This window comes from Rattus norvegicus, chromosome 7, assembly GCF_036323735.1.
Source record: "Rattus norvegicus strain BN/NHsdMcwi chromosome 7, GRCr8, whole genome shotgun sequence".
Taxonomy (NCBI): Eukaryota; Metazoa; Chordata; class Mammalia; order Rodentia; family Muridae; genus Rattus; species Rattus norvegicus.
In genome coordinates, this window is record NC_086025.1 from 132,995,186 (window position 1) to 133,015,072 (window position 19,887).

At 38.8% G+C, this 19,887-nt stretch overlaps 1 protein-coding gene across 8 annotated transcripts in view; it reads left to right on the forward strand.

Moving 5' to 3' along the window:
* Larp4 (La ribonucleoprotein 4) overlaps positions 1–19,887 on the forward strand; it is a 48,239-nt gene that overhangs the window by 11,910 nt on the left and 16,442 nt on the right. For 4 of the 8 annotated variants that reach the window (XM_039080366.2, XM_039080365.2, XM_039080368.2 and 1 more), the window contains 9 exons: positions 1,010–1,148; positions 2,173–2,328; positions 5,318–5,393; positions 9,589–9,725; positions 12,588–12,691; positions 14,165–14,275; positions 15,473–15,526; positions 17,341–17,553; positions 18,295–18,398. In XM_039080366.2, coding sequence (XP_038936294.1) covers positions 1,010–1,148; positions 2,173–2,328; positions 5,318–5,393; positions 9,589–9,725; positions 12,588–12,691; positions 14,165–14,275; positions 15,473–15,526; positions 17,341–17,553; positions 18,295–18,398 — 1,094 coding nt within the window. The remainder of the gene's footprint in view (positions 1–1,009; positions 1,149–2,172; positions 2,329–5,317; positions 5,394–9,588; positions 9,726–12,587; positions 12,692–14,164; positions 14,276–15,472; positions 15,527–17,340; positions 17,554–18,294; positions 18,399–19,887) is intronic. The other 4 variants (XM_063264366.1, XM_039080367.2, XM_039080371.2 and 1 more) reach the window with 1 other exon arrangement.

Sequence of the window (19,887 nt, forward strand, 5' to 3'; positions counted from 1 at the left end):
ATTGATTCATTCAGACTTAGAAATCTGTCACTAGTTATTAATAAAAATATATTCTGAAAACATCTATAACCAAAAACACGGCTTTTTGATATATTTTAGACATATGGATAAGTTTAAAATTTTTATGACATTTTCAAGTAGGTTGAGGTGAAATATTGTTTTCTTTATTTTTAATTTTTGGTTTTTATTTATTTTTTTTTATTTATTCATTTATTATATATAAGTACACTGTAGCTGTCTTCAGATACACCAGAAGAGGGCATCAGATCTCATTACAGATGATTGTGAGCCACCATGTGGTTGCTGGGAATTGAACTCAAGACCTCTGGAAGAGCAGTCGGGTGCTCTTAACCGCTGAGCCATCTCTCCAGCCCTTTTTGTTTTTATTTGGAGATAAGGTTCAGTAACCCAGCCTAACGTCAAGCTCGTTATGCACTTGGTACCAGCTTTGAACTTCTGGCCCAGCTCTGCCTACGAAGTGTGGGGTTATGGCATCTGCTTCCACTTGCCAGGGCGGTGTTTTAAGAAGGGCTGGGCACGTTAGTCTACACCTTTAATCCAAGACTCAGGAGGTAGAGGCAGGCAGATCTATTAGTTCTGAGCCAGCATGGGCAACATAGTGAGACCCTATCTCTACAAGAAATGTGTTTTGTAGAGGTGCATTTTTTTTTTATTACATTGGTAGCCATATTTCATATGGAAGTCTGAAATACCTGTTTCAGGTCAATTACTTTTTGAAGATTTGTATTTTCAAGTGGGTGAGGAACGAGCATCTGGTTGGGTGTGGAGGCGCACACTTGCACTCCTGATGCCTAGGAAGTAGATGGCCTGATAGCTGGAACTGCAAACCAGCTTGGGCTATATAGGGGGAGACATACTTATGTATCTAATTATGCTCTAATATTTATGTACTACTCATCTATTCATTTGTCTGTTTTGTCTCTTTCAAATTAAAATAATAGAAAAAAATCCCTTGATCTACATTTACACAGATTTTTTGATTGTTTAGCAGGTGACATCTAAAGGCACTGGTTTAAATCCTAATGCCAAAGTATGGCAAGAAATTCCTTCTGGAAATCCAGATGGCACTCCTGTAACTGAAACATCTTGGCATGAAACTGCAGCCACATCTGGATCTCACCCCGAGGGTAAGCCTTAACTACTTATTGGAAAGATTGCATTTTGTTTTTAAATATATGGTCAGATCAACTCAAACAACTTTGAGATAGCTTTTGGTTATTTGATGTGTTGGTTAACATTTGTGCTGAACAAAATATGTAAGAAAAGAAAAGTTAGTTAACTAAGGAAGAAAGATTCACTTGAGGTTTTGGTTCATAGTAACTGAGTCCCATTACTTTGGGCCTTTTGGGGAGACAGGATATGACTGGGAGTCTCCTGAGGGAACAGAGTTGCTCGTGTCATGGAGCTAGGAATCCTAGAACCTGGGAGAAAAGAGCTCAGAGACCTGCCACCACAGAGCTCCTCCCTTCAACTAGGTTCTAAATAGCCTGTGTTATGCACTTGTAAAAGTTATAGGATTGTGAGCTCTTCAGCAGGTTGACATGTGTGTGGAGTTAGTCAAAATTGTACTCGTGATGTATATCCAGAACTTCACTTGTAGCTTGGCTGCACTCACAGCCACGCTTCTATCTTGAACACTTGGGAGGGCTTTTCAGATCTAAATAAAAATTTAATGAAATGTATTTATGAATGTTTAGCTTACATTTATTTGTATACGATTCTTTTTTTATGCCTTACATGAGTAGTCAGTAGTTTCAAGTATTCTGTGTGTTTCTGGGTCAGCCTCTAGCCCATTTGGAGTCTATCATTTATACTTCTTACAGGATTAGTTGGGGGTCTGTAATTAGCTCACTGGCCTTCGCAATTAACCTTATTGAGTGAATTTCCTTTATCTACAGAGTAGAGGTAATAAAAACAACCGATAGCAAGCAGTGTATAATGCTTTTAGAAAAGTAAGCAAAGGAATTATGCAAACATTTGGATGCATAGAGTGTTAGCTTATCCACAGTGGTCAAAATGCTGTCTCCCTTCAGAAGTAACTCTTAAGGCATTGGACATTTCCTCAACTGGTACGGTTCTTTGAAATCTTTTTTAGAAGTCAAAACTCGGGAGTTACTTCCTGTTTACATTCAATGCCCTTTCTTGAAACAGGCAATACAGAACTTTCAGAGGAAATGTGTAAGGAATATGAAGTGATGTATTCTCCATCTTGTGAACCCACAAGAAATACCGCAGACATTGAAGAATCAGCTGATGGAATGATCTTAGGACCTGAAGACCTGAGTTACCAACTATACGATGTTTCTGGTAACCTTTGTTCTATTATTACTAAAGCGAGAATCTTTAGCTCTCCATCAATTTGGTAAACATAGTCAGTTTGCTTTCTTTTTTGAAAAGAAACTTATGTCAAATAACTGTTAGGTGCTTATTAAAAATATTGTTGGCTAGTACTCAGACATAAAATTTATAATTGAGAAAGAATCTTTGTAAAGTCCTGTTAAAGAAAAGTGTGAAATTATCAGGAGAAAATACTTAAGAGATCCATATTTCAAAGGTTCTAGGTTTCTCAGTTGATTAGTTAAGATTATTATTACGAGTTTAGCCAGGTTTTCTACCAGTTTTGTCAACATGAAATTTATTTTAATGTAAATGTTTTATTTCAAGAGATTTATTTAAAAAAAAAAAAACTAAACTAACTGGGCTGTGGTAGTTGATGTCTGTTTTTAATCCCAAGCAGATCTTTGAGTTTGAAGAAAGCCAGGGCTACACAGAGAAACCATGTCATGGAAAATAAAACAACGTGTGTGTGGGTGTGTGTGCTTTTTCTAATGGGCAGGGGTAGCCTTCACTTCTAATCCAGCATCTCACTGCAGGTGAGAAAAGTGACTGTTCATTTAGTTAGCATTTGGATAGGAGAGTTCTATATAGAAGATTGCGTATACAGGCAAAAAGGTTCAGGAGTTAATTGTAGTTTGCCACTGTGCAAGTGTAGCAGCCTAAGTTCAGTTCCCAGAGCCCAGGTTCAGATAGAGAAAAGAACTAACCCTACAGAGTTGTCTCTGATACGCACACCTATACATACTCTCCACACATACACAATAATACACTTTTTCCTTAATAATGTGTATATGTATGTGTTTCTTGTAGTTTTGTGTGCCTGTGGAGGCCATAGGGTTGCTTCTCCCTGGAGCCCAAGTTACTCCTGGTTGTTGCGTGCCCAACTTAGGTGCTGGGAATCAAATTGGATCTTCACAATAGTACTTCACATTCCTAACTACCAAGTTACCACTCCAGCTGGTAATAGCTTTTTAAAAACAAGACCACAAGGACTAGAGAGAGATGGCTGGTTGATTAATAGCACTCTTCCAGAGGACTTGGATTTGACTCCTAGCACCCACATGGCTGCTCACAATTATCCAACTCCAAATCTAGGGGGATCTGATGCCCTGTTTGACCTCCAGTGGCATCAGGCACATTGGTGTAAAGGGATACATGTGGACAGAACATTCATACACATAAAATAATTATATAAAAAAATTTAGAGATCACATATATATAGAATGGAAAGCACTATTATTTTATCACTAATTCTTGAGTAGTAGCAATTTTTCTAATAAAATTATAGACAGCTTATCCAGCTTCATACATCTTGTTTGTATCTTTAAGTACAACTATTAGTCATTTTTTAAAAAGATTTATTTTTATTATGTGTACAGTGTTCTGCCTGCATTTATGTCTGTACACCAGAAGAGATTACCAGATCTCATTATAGATAGTTTGAGCCACCATATAGGTGCTAGGAATTGAACTCCGGCCCTTTGAATGCAGTCAGTGCTTTTAACATCTGAGCCATGTCTCCAGCCCTACTACTAGTCATTTTAAGACGAGAAAATGTCAGGGCTTCGAGTTGCTCAGTGAGTGAAGTGCATCCTGTGTCCTGAGTGCCAGCACCCACAAATAAGCTCCACATAGTGTAGGTTTGAGTCTGCAGCCCTGGTATTGGTTAGCAGAGACAGGCAGATCCTTTGAACTAATGGAAAAATGGAGTCAAGGCTCTGCCAGACTAAGGTGGAGAATGATTGATGCCACCGAGCATCGACTTCTGGCCTCTGGGCATGCATGCACATAGAAAGTTCATGTGTATGCATGTATGGTACATACATGCACACACTATAAGAAGACATAAGCTTTTAGTCTTTAATATTTGTATGAGATTCTAATAAAGTTGTTTTCTGTGCTCCTTTAAAAAAAAAAAAGCTTATGTTCTATGTTCAAGGCCAGCTTGAGTTACATAGTTAATCTCAGCTCTTGGAGGTAGAGACAGAAGTCAGGAGTTCAAGGTCATGCTTGCCCACATAGTGAGTTCCAGGTTGCTCTAGACTACATAAGATGCTCTCAAAAAACCAAAACAAAACCAGAAAAGAAAAAAAATCAAGAAAAATGGTATGAGAAGAGAATTTAAAGAACATGACTCATACTGGATATATTGCTTGTAAAAGAACATAAATTTATATCCCACTTTAGTTTTTATCTTCAAATTTAGATCACGTTGCGTTTGGGGTTTCATGGGTTTTTTTGTTTTGGATTCTCATGGAAGAATTAGATGGTATTTTGTTTGATATCATTTTAGAGACAGGGTTTCCCTGTGTAGCCCTGGCTGTCCAGGATCTCCTCACTCTATGGACCAGGCTGGACTCAAATTCAGAGATCTGTCTGCCTGGGATTAAAGGAGTGTGTGTGCTAGTTGCCTGCCTGATTCTGGTTTTCACATTTTTACAAAGAGATTAGGGCAGTGTTTAACATCCTAGTAGCCAAGTGCTTTTATTGATAATGATCCTTTATTATTTCTTTTGAAATGGTGTGTGTGTGTGTGTGTGTGTGTGTGTGAGAGAGAGAGAGAGAGAGAGAGAGAGAGAGAGAGAGAGAGAGATCAATTGATCACTTGGTCTTCATCTTGGTTTTTGAGACAGTCTATCACTTGCTTAAGACTCACTGGTTACACCAGCTGGTAAGCTCCGGGGATCCTCCTGTTTTCACCTCTCTATTCTGGGATTGCAAGTGTGCACAATGGTGGCCGTGTCTGGCTTTTTTATGTGCATTTTGGGAATTTGAGTTGGGTTCATGCTCTGGTCCTAGCTCATTAAGATAATTCTTGAGTCAATATAAAATACTGCCCAAAAAAGTGTAAGTTGGAAGAAATGAGACTTAGTTTAAAAATAGTTTTGCGTTACATTTTAATTTAATGTGTATAATAATATGTTTCAGCACCTTTGTCCCTTTTGTTTTCTGCCATCAGGAGAAAGCAGTTCAACAATTTCTACAGAAGATTTAAAAGAATGTCTGAAAAAACAATTGGAATTCTGTTTCTCACGGTACAGAACCCTTTTAATTGATACCCTCCTTTTTGTGGTTTTGATTAGTAGATAAGAAATGCCTGTGGAGGGGGGAGGGGGATGTTTGCCCGGAAACCGGGAAAGGGAATAACACTCGAAATGTATATAAGAAATACTCAAGTTAATAAAAAAAAAAATATATTGACTTTCAAAAAAAAAAAGAAATGCCTGTGGAATAGGAGACTGTCGTTTCCTTCTGTTGTAGATTTTGTTATCTTTCTTAAGTATATTTCTTAACTAGCCTGGGTTTGGATTTGTATCTCTTTGCAGCAGTTAGTGACATCTCTATTGCATACCTTTCCTAGGATCATATTTAGACTCAGTTTTCCAAAAGCATTAAGGGAAAATAATTTTTAAAAACTGGTGGAATAAGGGATGGAAAACGTGGGGCTGGGGATTTAGCTCAGTGGTAGAGCGCTTGCCTAGGAAGCGCAAGGCCCTGGGTTCGGTCCCCAGCTCCGAAAAAAAGAACAAAAAAAAAAAAAAAGGAATGGAAAACGTCTCAATTTGTTTTTATGAGTTGGCTTTTGTAACTTTTGAACAGAGTGATTTTAGCAAGACCATAAAAAGACAGACTGATAATCAATATTAACATTGATTTCTCTTAAATATAAAGTTTGCAGGCAAATGGTTTTATAGGTGAAGATTATATAGAAATATTTATTGGTGCTTAGACATCATAGGATTTCAGTACATTGTGACACACCATGAATAATCCCAGCACTGGGGAAGCAGGGGCTGGTGAGTGAGTTGGAGGCCAGCCTTGTCTGCATAGTGAGTTGTAGGACAGCCAGGGCTACACAGGGAGACCCTGTCTCAAACAGACAAAACAAAGGCTATTTATAAAGTTGAAAATTGGTACATCCATAGATACGTGCTGTCTCCCCATTTCCCTGTCTTTGGTGAGCCACTGTCCAGCTTCTTCCATGCCGGAGCACAGGTTCCGAGTGTGGGGGGTGGGCGTGGTTTGGTTTGGTTTTAGTTTTTCTGGTTCTGTGAGACACAGTCTCACTTTGAAGCTTTAATTTCTTGGACCACATTGAGATCTTCCTGCTTTTGCCTCCTTGGTGCTGGGAGTAAAAACATGCACTACCACACCAGGCAAATTCTGGGTCACCTCACCCCCCACCCCTGGGTCTTTGACTGGAGCCTCTCCCATGCTATAGAAAATCAAGTGCATCACTGAGCTGTAATCCTTAGGTCTGGCTATTTTGTTGTTTTCTAATCCCTCCCACCCCTACCCCCATTGACTTTTTTTTTTTTTTTTCTTCTGTGGTGCTGAAAATTAAGCCCTGGGCCTCATGAGTGCACTAATTCCACCAAGTTATCCACAGCCAGTAGTAAACATTTTACCTCAAGAAAACACACTTCTTTTTTTATATTTTTTGTTTGAGATAGGCTCCTTCTGCAACCCAAGCCGCCCTCAAATTTGTGATTCTCCTTTCTCAGCCATTCCAGGAACTGTGGAATTATAAGCATGCATAGTCACAAGTAGCTGAAGTAATTAGACTTTAATCTATTTATTTTGTTTATTTTCTTTTAATGATAATGGCTTGCTTTGTAGCCAAGGCTGACCTAGAATTCACTGTGAGCCTTGCCTGTTCTTGAATTCTCACCAGCCCTTCTTCTGAATTCCTAATCCTGAAATTACTGTGAATAATTCATTTTTCCATAGCATATTTTAGTAATTAAGGTTCTTACATACTTATCATTTATGGAACTGCTTCTGTTGTCTTGCATGTCATTATGTCTCCTGCCTCACAGCATTTCTCCTCCATTCTGAATTTTAAGCATGGTTTCCCTGGGTGTATCTGTCTGTGGCCTGGGACTCACTATTTAACCCAGGCTGGCCTTAAATTTATAGAGATCCACATGCCTTTGCCTCCCGTGTACTATGATTATTAAAAATGTATGATACTGTATTTAGTCCTTGATCCTCTTACCAGTTTCTTCATTTTTCTGTTTTTAATTTTATGTATGTGACTGTTTGTGCGTGTGTATATGGCATTACTTATGTGCAGTGCCCACAGAGGCCAGAAGAAGGCACCTGACCTCTTAAAAGAGTTAAAGACATTTGTGCCCTGCCAATGTGGATGCTGGGAACTGAACGTGAGCTCTACAAGAGCAGCCAGTACTCAACCCTGGGCCATCTCTATAGGCCTCTACTCATTTCTTGCTGCTGCTTTTTTATTTTTTTAACTATTAAAGTGATTTTCTTTTTTAATTTGTGAATATGGGCTGTCTCTTTGAAAGTGGGTTCAAGAGATGCATTGGATAATGATAAGATAAGGGATTTATTACTGATTAATTGGGAATCTCACATGTACCCCAGCTGTGTTCACTTTCCAATCTTTCCTTGTCTACCACCCTCTCCAAAGAAAAGTCCATTGTGTGTTGTCTGTATACTCACTGAAGCGTGGTCAAACTCCTAGTGGCCACCCCTAAGGGAAAGTGAGTCTTTCTACCCTGCACTCTGGCCATTACTGCTTTTTAAGGTTGACCTCAATCAACTATATTGACTGGCCTTAAATTTGTAATTCTCCTGATTGAGCCTCTCTGTGGCTGGGATTGCAAGGGTGATTCCATGCCTGGGTAATTGCTTTATTGTGCTTGCTGTACTTTCTTTTCACCCGGACTCATAGTCCCACATCTGTTTCCTTAAAATCCTAGGAAACACTGAAGAAAAAAAAAAATCTACTGTGCATTAGAGATAGCTGTGGTTTTTAATTGATAGTGCCAGTCCTTTACCTAATATTAACAACACCACATATCTACACACAGCTACTCAGATCTGTTTCTCTGGTTTCCCCTTACTGGTTGTTCAGGAAAGTTACTCTTAACCACAATACACAGATACATTCTATAAGGAAAAATATTCCTGGGCTGGAGAGATGGCCAAGTGGTTAAGAGCACTGTCTGCTCTTCCAGAGCTCCTGAGTTCTTTTCCCAGCAATCACATGGTGGCTCACAACCTTCTATGATGGGATTTGGCTCTCTCTTCTGGTGCATCTTCTGGTGTGCAGCTATAGTGCACTCACATAACACAAATAAATCATTTAAAAAAGGGGGTGGGGGGAATATTCCTAACACAAGTGGCGCGTTCTCTCTCTGTGTCTCTCTGTCTCTCTCTCTCTCATATCTGCAGAAACACAATGTTTGAAGTTTATATAGCTTTTAGTTTCTGCAGTAAGAGTGCTTGTTCATGGCCTACCATATCATCCTTACATCTGTGATGCATGCACTTCAGCCGGTTTGGCAAATACCAAATAGCATTACCAATATATACACCAGGTTCTACTTGTGAGTAGAAGTCTTGGGTGTACCATCAGTTTCATTTACTTTTGACAATTACCATCTAAAGCACTTTGATACTGGTTGATAAGAATAGGGATGCTGTAAGGTTACAGCTTTTTAATTGTTCAATTGTTTGTAGATGTCTGATATTCAAGTTATTAAGTAATATTTATTACACTGATGTTAATTGTCCTTTTATGATGAAAGAACAATCTTTTTACCCTTCCCCCTACAAGTAACTTTTCCACCTTTTAGTTTTATAAACTAAATAGAGTAATAACTATCTTAAGTGGAGTCTTTAAAGTTCTTTGAGCCTACTGTTTGCCCATGACAAAGATTTTTTAATTTGTATGGGTGTTTTGCTTGCGTATGTGTACACAGCACATACATGTATTGCCTGCAGAAGCCAGGAGAAACTGTCAGATCCCCTGGAACTTAAATTAACAGGTAGCCTAAGCTGTCACATGAGTGCCGAGAATCAAACCTGAGTTTTCTGGAAAATGAAACTTCTTAAGCCCTGGGACATGTCTGCAGCTCCCCAGAAGGCCTTTAAAGTATTATTAATCCATGAGGTTCTTTCATGAAACCCACACTCTACCTGGAAGACACAAAAGATTAAACGCAGTAAACATACAGAGAGTGTATATTTAGGTGATAATTGCTATTAGTAAAAAATTAAAACAATGTAAGAAAGAAGAATCTATTTTATATATATATATATATATATATATATATATATATATATATATTCTTAATTCATCTCAGTGTTTCTACTATTGTAATTTCCCTAAACATCAGTATGTTAAATGTGAATATGGTACATTTTTTGCTTTAGGCACGTTTTAGAATTATGTATTATAATTGGTTCTGTTTCTTTCAGAGAAAACTTATCAAAGGACCTGTACTTGATATCTCAAATGGATAGTGATCAGTTCATCCCAATATGGACAGTTGCCAACATGGAAGAAATAAAAAAATTGACTACTGATCCAGACTTAATTCTTGAAGTATTGAGATGTATGTAAATGCATTTTAGCTTTTTTTAATTATAAAAGCCAAGTATATTTCTGATCATACAGTGAATTGTTTTAAGTGGCCTTTAGTCTATGTGTTAGTATTATATTTGAATAGCAGCTACTATGTTCATTCTGTAGTTTCTTATTCTTGTTCACATAGCAAGTGTTAACAATTAACTTTCGTTATGTAAGAATGGCCTCATTTGTTTTATCCTGACTTCACAACTGCTAATAAGTTGTGGTTTATGGTTAGACAGATATTTCCTAAATTTGATAATGAACTTGTCCCTCCCTCCATCCCTACCAACTGTTCTCTTCATTTTCCCTCCACCAGTCTCATTATGTGAAGCTCAAGATAGCTTCAAATTCAGTATCCTTCACCCCCAGCCTCCAAACTTCTGAGCTACATAGATGACATCACTGTGGCCTGTAAGAGTTTTCTTGCTATGTAGCCTTTGCGATCTTAGAAATCATCTGTAGACCAGGCTGGCCTCGAACTCAGAGGCTGCCTGCCTCTTCTTCCCTAGTGCTGGGATTAAAAGTATGAACCCCATGGCTGGCTGTGGTTTTCTTTCTTTTTTTTAAAGATTTGTTTATTTAATGTATATGAGTTCATTGTTGCTGTCTTCAGACACAGCAGAAGGGGGCATCAGATCCCATTACAGATGGTTGTGAGCCACCACGTGGTTGCTGGGAATTGAACTCAGGATCTCTGGGAGAGCAGTCAGTGCTCCTAACCGCTGAGCCATCTCTCCAGCCCCCATGAATTAATTTATTAATTGGTTGTCTCAGAATTTTTATTCATACTTCTTTTTGGTTTTGTTTTGTTTTTTATTTGTTTTATTTTTGTCTTAGTGAAAGCATGTTCCGTAGTTGTCTGTGTGTGCACAAGTGTCTGTAGGGATATAGGTATGGCTAAAAGTCTAGAAGGCAGTCTTGGTTATTTTCCACAATTGCTGTCCACCTTATTTACCTTTTTTTCCTCTTTTCTAATTTAGTTTAAGCCAGGCATGGTGGCACACACCTTTAATCCCAGCACTCGGGGTGTAAAGACAGGAGAGTCTCTGAGCACAGAGCCACCCAGGTCTACAGGGAGAATTAAAGATAGCTGCATCAAGACACTCTATCTCAAAAAACTTAAATATGTTTTGTCTATGTTTTTCCTGCATGTATATATGTACACTATGCATGCCTGGTGTCCAAAGAGGTCAGAAGAGGGCATCAGATCCACTGGAACTAGAGTTATGAATCATCGTGAACCACTGTGGGTGTAAACACAAACGTGGATCTTTCCTAAGAGCAACAAGTACTTCTTCACAGCTGAGCTGACTCTCCAGCCCGAACCCAGGGCCTTGGCTTGCTAGGCAAGCACTCTGCCACTGAGCTAAATCCCCACCCCCACGCCCACCCCCGTTGTTTTTAAGATAGAAACTCTTGTTGAGTTTTGTTTTTTGGTTTTTTTTTTTTTTTTATATCCTCATTTTTTTGTGTCTGTGGAACATTCATATTTTCTTTAAACATTATTAGATATTTTAATTTTAATATTAACTGAATTTTTTGCTGGTATGCTTTCTGTATCCACCATTCTATTAGAATTATTTATTCCAATCATATTAATTTGTTACAAAACTAGCCAGTTGATCAGGCCAGTAAACTGGCTTAGTAGAGGAACCTGCATGCACTATACATGCATGCTTGTGGGCACATGTGCACTTGAGTGTGGGGGCACATAATAGCTTGTCTTATGAATGGGTTAACTTCCTGACTGAATAAAGGCAAGTCTTTGTAAGTTGAACCTAGAACCTTGTGCATGTGTTTTTTTTGTTTTTTTTTTTTTTTCTTTTTTTTGGAGCTGGGGACCGAACCCAGGGCCTTGCGCTTCCTAGGCAAGCGCTCTACCGCTGAGCTAAATCCCCAACCCCAAACCTTGTGCATGTTAATTAAGTGCCCTATCATTGAATTAGATCCCAAGCCTTCTCAGGTCTTCACTTAATATATGAGTGAATATTAATAATGAAATGTGTGCACAATGCAAAGCTCAATATAACAAATACAATAATCAATTTTATATAAGGGAGTTGAGGGCTTCTATTTCTAGGTGGCTGTAGCCATTTCTGAGATCCTTTATTTGTGTAGTCCTGCTGTCTTAGAACTCACTCTATAGGCAAGGCTGTCATTGAACTCGAAGAGAGCATCCTATCTCTGCCTCCAGGGGGCTGGAATTGAAGGCGTGTGATGTCACCACCACCTGGCCGTTTATGAGATTTCTAAATCATTTGTATGGATGTCATTTCTTAAAAATCAAACTCTTAGTTACACAGAAAGTTGGCAAAGCATCTAGAAGAATCTTTTGGCCTTTGTAGGTATGTATGTATGAGCAGATGTGTTGGGGTGAATCCTGGGCTTTATGCTCATCAATAGGAAAAGAAGAAATAGACATCAAGGTCATAATACTAAAGAAACAGACATCAGAGCCATAATGATGAAAGCCTCTTCTTTCCTGGAGGAGGTTTGTAGTAAATCGCAGTGTAGGCGCTCGAGATACTTACTTACTTAGCAAATAACGTTCAGTGGTCTTTTGTGTTTAAACCTCCTTCTTTGACCCGACAGTAATTTTTGGCATTTTTACCTTAGCATTCAATACTTTATTTCGTTAGAAACTGAACTGAATAGTTTTTTTTTTTTTTTTTTTTTTTTTTTTTTTTTTTTTTTGGAGCTGGGGACCGAACCCAGGGCCTTGCGGTTGCTAGGCAAGCGCTCTACCACTGAGCCAAATCCCCAACCCCCCTGAATAGTTTTTAATGGCATCCTTAGTATCATTACCATTTACTTTTAAGTGGGTCATATTCTTTTTAAATTTCAGCTTCCCCTATGGTACAAGTTGATGAGAAGGGAGAAAAGGTGAGACCAAGTCATAAGCGCTGTATTGTGATTCTCAGAGAAATTCCTGAGACGACACCTGTAGAGGTAAGCATTGATGACTGCTAAAGCCAAATGTTCCTTGACTGTTGAAATTGGAGGAAGCAGGCAAGCCAATTGCTGCTGACTTGCTGACTTTGAGGGCAGTAGACAGGTGCAGTGATACTAGTTTAGAATGGATTGGATTGACCTGACATCCATCAGGATTTATCTAATAACAAAGGATGAAAAAGAAAATCGTGAATAAAAGTTGGTTAGCAAAATATAAAACAAAGCTATAGTATAAAGATCAAATATGGATCAGATTCAGGAATAAAATAATATTTGAGTAAAACAGTATACTACAGAAACAGACCCTTTTAAAGACATACATATACACATTTACTTAATAATTCTACCAGTAATCACTTATTTTACAATTACTTAAAGCCAAAGCTTCATTATCTGTTGTACAAAGTAACTGAGTCTTAGGATTGGTTAAAACCTACCCAAAGGTAAGTGGATTAGAATACTAAATGACAGGGGCTGGGGATTTAGCTCAGTGGTAGAGCGCTTACCTAGGAAGCGCAAGGCCCTGGGTTCGGTCCCCAGCTCCGAAAAAAAGAACCAAAAAAAAAAAAAAAAAAAAAAAAGAATACTAAATGACAGACTAGATTGTCTCCTGAGTTTAGAGCTTATATTTCTTTTTTTTTTTTTTTTTTTTTTTTTTTGGTTCTTTTTTTCGGAGCTGGGGACCAAACCCAGGGCCTTGCGCTTCCTAGGTAAGCGCTCTACCACTGAGCTAAATCCCCAGTCCCCAGAGCTTATATTTCTTAAGTGCTGCTGAGCTGCTGAGCTGTAAATTGCCTGTGAGTGTCCCTAAACGTGGTGAATAGTAAAACTGATCACCCTCAGTGTGAGAGCAGACGCATAGAACTTCACAAAGGTTGATCCAAATACAAAATTAAGTCCGATCTCTGAAAATTCCAATAAATGTTTCTTTCTTTTTTTTTTTTTTTTGTTTTTTGTTTTTTGTTGTTGTTCTTTTTTTCGGAGCTGGGTACTGAACCCAGGGCCTTGCGCTTCCTAGATAAGCGCTCTACCACTGAGCTAAATCCCCAGCCCCTCTTTCTAATCTCTAATGATAAATATTTAATACCACTCCCCCCACGTGTAAGTTCTTCTCACCTGTTAAACTACCTTAACCCATCTCAGTTTTGATGTAGTCGTTTTTTTAAATTATATAGTTATAGGAAGGATGTTTGTACAGAGTTCATGTCTGGTTCTCATGTACACAAAATGTCTAAATTAAGAAAGAATGCATGAATGATACGATGTTAGTAAAGATTATAATGTTACAAAGTTCCATCCCAGTGGAGGAGAACTACTGGAGGCATAGTTTGTAAAGAGAGTTTGCTTACCTCTAAAGCTGAATCACTTCTCTTTTGTTGCTCATAAAACAATCTGCAAATTTTGCACCGCACATAACCTTAACTGCACATGGTTTCATTTTAAGAGTTGACTACACTTTTTCCTTTTTAGGAAGTGAAAGCTTTGTTTAAAAATGAAAACTGCCCCAAAGTGATAAGCTGTGAGTTTGCACACAACAGCAACTGGTATATCACTTTCCAGTCAGACACAGATGCACAGCAGGTAAGAAGTTGCTCCTAATAAAATCTTAGTGGAAAAGGAAGTAGTCTATGCTGTTGAAGGAGATGTTTATAGACTAGGGGTGTAGCTCAGTGGTGTAGTTCATGTCTAGAATACATATGGCCCTAAGTTCAGACCATAAAGAAAAGGTCAGATGTGATGGTTCCCTCCTGTCACTCCAGCACTTGGGAGGTAGAGACAGGCAAGATCAGGGTTTCAGGACCAACTTAGCTACTAAATAGGCAAGATTGGGACCATCCTGGGTTACATGAAATCCTATATCAAAAACTAAAAAACATTGACATGGTAATGATAGTGTATACCTCTGCTTAAAGCACTCAGCACTGAGGCAGGCTAACCAAAAATAAGGCCAGCATAGGATACAGAGTGAGAACATGTCAGAAAAAAGAGAAAATGGTGACTAAGACTGGTAAAGACCTCAACCATACTTTCACTTAATTGGTAGTTGACTTTGTTTTTTATCATCTGCATATAATTTTATCAGTTTTAACTATAAAATTGTTTACTTGCCAATGGAAAAAATTAATGCAGACTTTTCAAATGAATGTAAAGATTGGGAATTAAAGTGGTTTTGATACATAGTAGGCGGGTGGCGAGGGAGAAGCCTTTTTTGGGGGGGTGGGGGGCGGGGGCAGTCTTTCACTTTGAGGCTTAGGCTGATCTAGAACTCGCTGTGGTAGCTTAGGCTGGATTAAACATGACAGTCTTCTCTCACCTCCTGCTGAGGCGGCAGGTGTGAGCTGTCACAATGATGTCTTTTATTTTTCTTAATGGATGACTGTTTTGTCTGTGTGCATGCCTGTGCAAGGCAAGAAAAGAGCACTGTGTACCCTGATACTGGTTACAGGTGGTGCTAGGCCAGCCTTAAGTTCACGACATTTTTGGTCAGTGTGTGCCACGGCTCCCAGCTGATTTGGAAGCTGTTGTTCCCCTGGTCTCTTGTGTTCTGCTTTTTGTTGCAGTAATCCATACCAGCTTCAACTACAAGGTGTACCTGTAATTTTACTTCTCAAGGGTTTTTGTTCCGGTGTTTTTGCCTTGCTGTGTGCAAGGCTGGCTTAGCTCACCACACAGCAGGCAACACCTTTTTGTTTAGTTTCGAAACTGATAATGACAGACTCACTTGGGAGAGTGAAGCTTCAATGAGATGCTAATAAAAGGTCATTTTTGGTTTAACAGGCTTTTAAATACTTACGAGAAGAAGTTAAAACGTTTCAGGGCAAGCCAATCATGGTAAGAAACATTTAAACGCATGCTAGTCTTTCTGGTGGGGGTGATTGTTGTTGGGCTTTTGTTATTGTCCTGTTTCTCTTAGAAGAGTTAAGATACAAGAGCAGGTGTCTTATAAACCTGTCGGAATTTTAAAGCATTTTCTGATTGTCCTACTTCAGAAAATTAATGCACAGAACATGAAAATATTTTGAATACAGAAGTTCTTTACACGGAAACAAAGTTTTAAAAGTGATTCACAGCCTATAATTTCGGATCTCAAAATGTGTAGTAGGAATACTTCTTTAGTGGTGATAAAGACCACTTTGATTTTTCATCCCTGTCTCAGTTGTTGTCCATTTGAGAAGGAATCGCATCAGTAGTACTTCGTGTGCTTACATTTATTTACTTTGTTGTCAGATTTCACGAAATTTGCCTTCCTACTTCTTCCCATCGTTATTCATGGTTTAGATTTGAGCAGATGGTGCAGCCTCATAACCACTGTGATCTCCTGACTCCTCCTTCCTTGTCTCTCACTGCGCATCCTTGCAGTGTAGCACTGCACACACACAAACTAGTTCTTATGAGCAAAGGCAGTCAAGGGGTCACAGCTCCTGTTTGTAACCTCACCGTTGTTCTGGAGGCTGAGTGAGAGAAACAGGCGTTTCAGGTTAGTTATATAGGTAGCTTGAGTTATATATAGTGAGTTTAAGGCAAGACTGGGTGCTTTGGAAAGACCACCTAATGAGACACCTGAGGCTCTTTCCTCCACTTTGCCTACTGAAGAAAATGGCAGTAACCAGCCAAGTTGTGCACGACTGGTGAGTATGTAAAACAGTCAGGATGCAAGTAGCTGGCACTTAAGAGAACTGTAACAGGTACTACTGGAAGAAGAACTTCACATTTAAATCTGTAGTTCCTATGGGGCAGATGATAGTATGAGTTTCCATATTCCAGATGAGTTTCATTTGCTAGTAGTCATCCATCTACCTTTGGTCTTTGTCTTTTGTTTTAAATACTATTCCCTCTGAGACTATGGAGATTCTGTTTCCTTTCTCCTACTGACTTAAAGCTTTATATTTAGGTGTTTGATAAAACATGACTAATTTTGATACACGTGCGCACACATACACGAACGTGTCTGCTTGTTGATGGAGTCGGCCACAGGTCAGAGATGTCCTGGGGGTCTTGTCCTTCTTCCTCCATCTCTGCTTCCTGTGTAACAGCTTTATTGTCCTATTTCATAGTGACTTCTTCCGTATCTTTTTATGAACCAAATAAAGTGGATAGCAGGGGTTTTTTTATTTTTAGTTAAACTTCAAGTTTTTCTTTAGGATTTACTTTTTTTTTTTTCCTTTTTTTTTCCTTTTTTCTTTTTTCTTTTTTTCGGAGCCGGGGACCGAAAGGATTTACTTTTATTATTGACTACAATAATAAAATTTATAGGTGAGTGTGTCTGCATGTGAGTATTTGAGTGTGAGTATAGGTGCCAGCAGAGTAGCAGAGTCCAGGGCACCTGTCTGTTGTTCGCTGTTTCCTATAACCTAATGCCCTCCAGTTTCATGTTATTACAGGTGCTACGATCTCCCTTTGCAGATCTAGAGACCTGAAGAGGAGCAGGATCTTTCTTAACCATTGATCCAACCCAAATTCTCTTATTTTTACTTTGTTTATTGTGGCTCTTCTCATGTCTACACTTTTCTACTGATTAAAGTTATTGTTTTCTTTTGCTCAGTTGATTCTAAGTAGAAATCATAAGATAATATAAAAAAAAAGTTGAATATATTTATTGCAAAATATACTTCATAGTTTATTATTTGTCTTCTTCCTGCTTTTAGGCAAGGATAAAAGCCATCAATACATTTTTTGCTAAGAATGGTTATCGATTAATGGATTCTAGTATGTATACTCAACCCATTCAGACTCCAACCCAGTATCCCTCGCCAGTCTTCATGCAGCCAGTGTACAATCCACATCAGCAGTACTCAGTGTATAGTATTGTGCCCCAGTCTTGGTCTCCAAGTCCTGCACCGTACTTTGAAACACCACTGGTAAGTGAGACTTAGAAAATAATAGAATATTTAGTTCAAGCTACGATTTGAGAAAAAAAATCATCTAAAAGCCAGATGCAGATGTGTTTGCCTGTAATGAGAGCAGCTGCAAGGCAGTGTTAACAGGATCATTAACAGGATCATACAGCAGACTCGTCTGCATAGCAGGTTGCACCACAGCTAGCCAGTTTGTCAACAGAATTTACGCACACAAACAAAACCCAAGAAGTTGGTCTGGTTCATTGATTCTGGATAATTATGACAGCTCTGCACTCAGTATAGACATATTGCTAAGAAGTAGGCTATTAGTGTCTACAATTTGATTCTTTACATTTTGCTAAGCGAATTAAAAAAGAAAATAAATCCTTTGTGATTCATTTATTTATTTATTGAAAGAGAGCCTTACTATGTAGCCCTGACTGTCCTAGAACTCTGTATACCTGGCTTACCTTGAACTCTGAGAGCTGCCTGCCTCTGGAGTGCTGGGACTTAAGGTGTGCTCCAGTGCCGTGTTCCCAGGTGATGGTTACCTAACTCTAGTGCTGTAAGATTCTGTCCTGAGTGTTTTGTCTGTAATGAGTGGTGTGTTGTTACAGTACAGTGAGATGAGCTGTAAGCATTGCAGAAGTGAGAATGCAGAGTTTTCTACTGACTTGTTGACTGTACCTCACTCTGGTTTCTCTCTCAACCCTCTCTGAAATATTTTAACCCTTACCATTAAATATCAACATTTTCTTCTAGGCTCCCTTTCCCAATGGTAGCTTTGTGAATGGCTTTAGTTCACCGGGATCTTATAAAACAAATGCTGCTGCTATGAATATGGGCCGACCATTCCAAAAAAATCGGTAAGATTTAAAAAAAACTAATTGAAATTTATTTTAAACAATTTCCAGTAATTGTTGAGGAATTATTGCATTCTTTTGGGAGACTTGCTATAAGTATTAATTTTTTTTTTTTTTAAGATTTATTTATTTTCTATGAGTACACTGTCGCTCTCTTCAGACTTATTGGAAGAGGGCATCAGGTCCTATTACACATGGTTGTGAGCCACCATGTCATTGCTGGGAATTGAACTCAGGACCTCTGGAAGAGTCTCTTAACCACTGAGCCATTTCTCTACCCACACGTTTGTTAATTTTTACTTTTTAAAAGTGCATGAATTATTCAGTATAGAAGTTTAAAGATGCTTCATGGTCAGAATTAATAATAGATATAAAGGGGTGAGGATTTTAGTGGTTTCTGTCTGGTCTTTTAATTTTTATTTTATTTTGTGAGTACGAGTATTTTGCCTACAGAATGCGTGTGCACCACTTTCATTTCTGTTGCCTGGGTAGTCCAGAAGTTGTTATATCCCCAGAATTGGAGTTACAGGTGATTGTGAACTACTGTGTGTATTCTGAGAGTTGAAAGACAATCAGTACTCTTAACTACTGAGCCATCTTTCCACCCCCAGTTTATTTTTTAATGTGAATTCTGGGGATTAAGTTCAATTCCTCATGCTTAGAAGGCAAGCACTTAACCAACAGAGTTTCCTCTTCAACACATAAAATTTTAAGTACTGATCTTGCAAGTATTTATCTTTAAAAATAAAGGGTCAGGAAGGCTGGAGAGTTGGCTTAGCCCTTGAGAGCACCGCAGACTGTTCTGGTGGGCCCAGGTCTGACTCCCAGCACCCCAGGATGGCTCACAGCCATCATGACTCCAGTTGTGGAGGATCTGACCCCCTCTTCTGATCACCACAAACATACATGCACCCATATACAAGAATAATAAAAATTATGAACAAACCAGACCTTCAGGGCTGGGGTGAAGCTCAGTGGTTAAGAGCACCGACTGCTCTTCCAGAGGTCCTGAGTTCAATTCCCAGCAACCACATGGTGTGCATGAAGTAAATAAATCTTTTTTTTTTTTTTAAAGACTCCTGGGTTTAAATCTTTCCACAATAAGTGTGCACATGATACATACAACCATGAATATACTGTTTTGTTTTGTTTTAAGAGACAGGATTTCTGTGTTGTCCTGGCTGTCCTGGAACTCACTTGTAGACTAGGCTGGCTTCAAACAAAAGATCTACCTCCTTCTTCTGCCTTCTAAATGCTGGGATTAAGTTCTGCTACTGCCCAACTATACATTCTTTGTGTGTTCTTACACATGTGTGCATGTGGGCTTGCATGGGGGGGGGGTCAAGGACAACTTGAGGAGTTGGTGTTTACCTTCCACCTTTTGGGGGCAGGATCTCTTGTTTGAACCACAGTGTGTCTAGTTTAGCTGGCCCTTGGGTCAGTTCTCTGTCTGCGTCCCATCTCTCAAGGAATGCTGGGGTTACAGATGCTA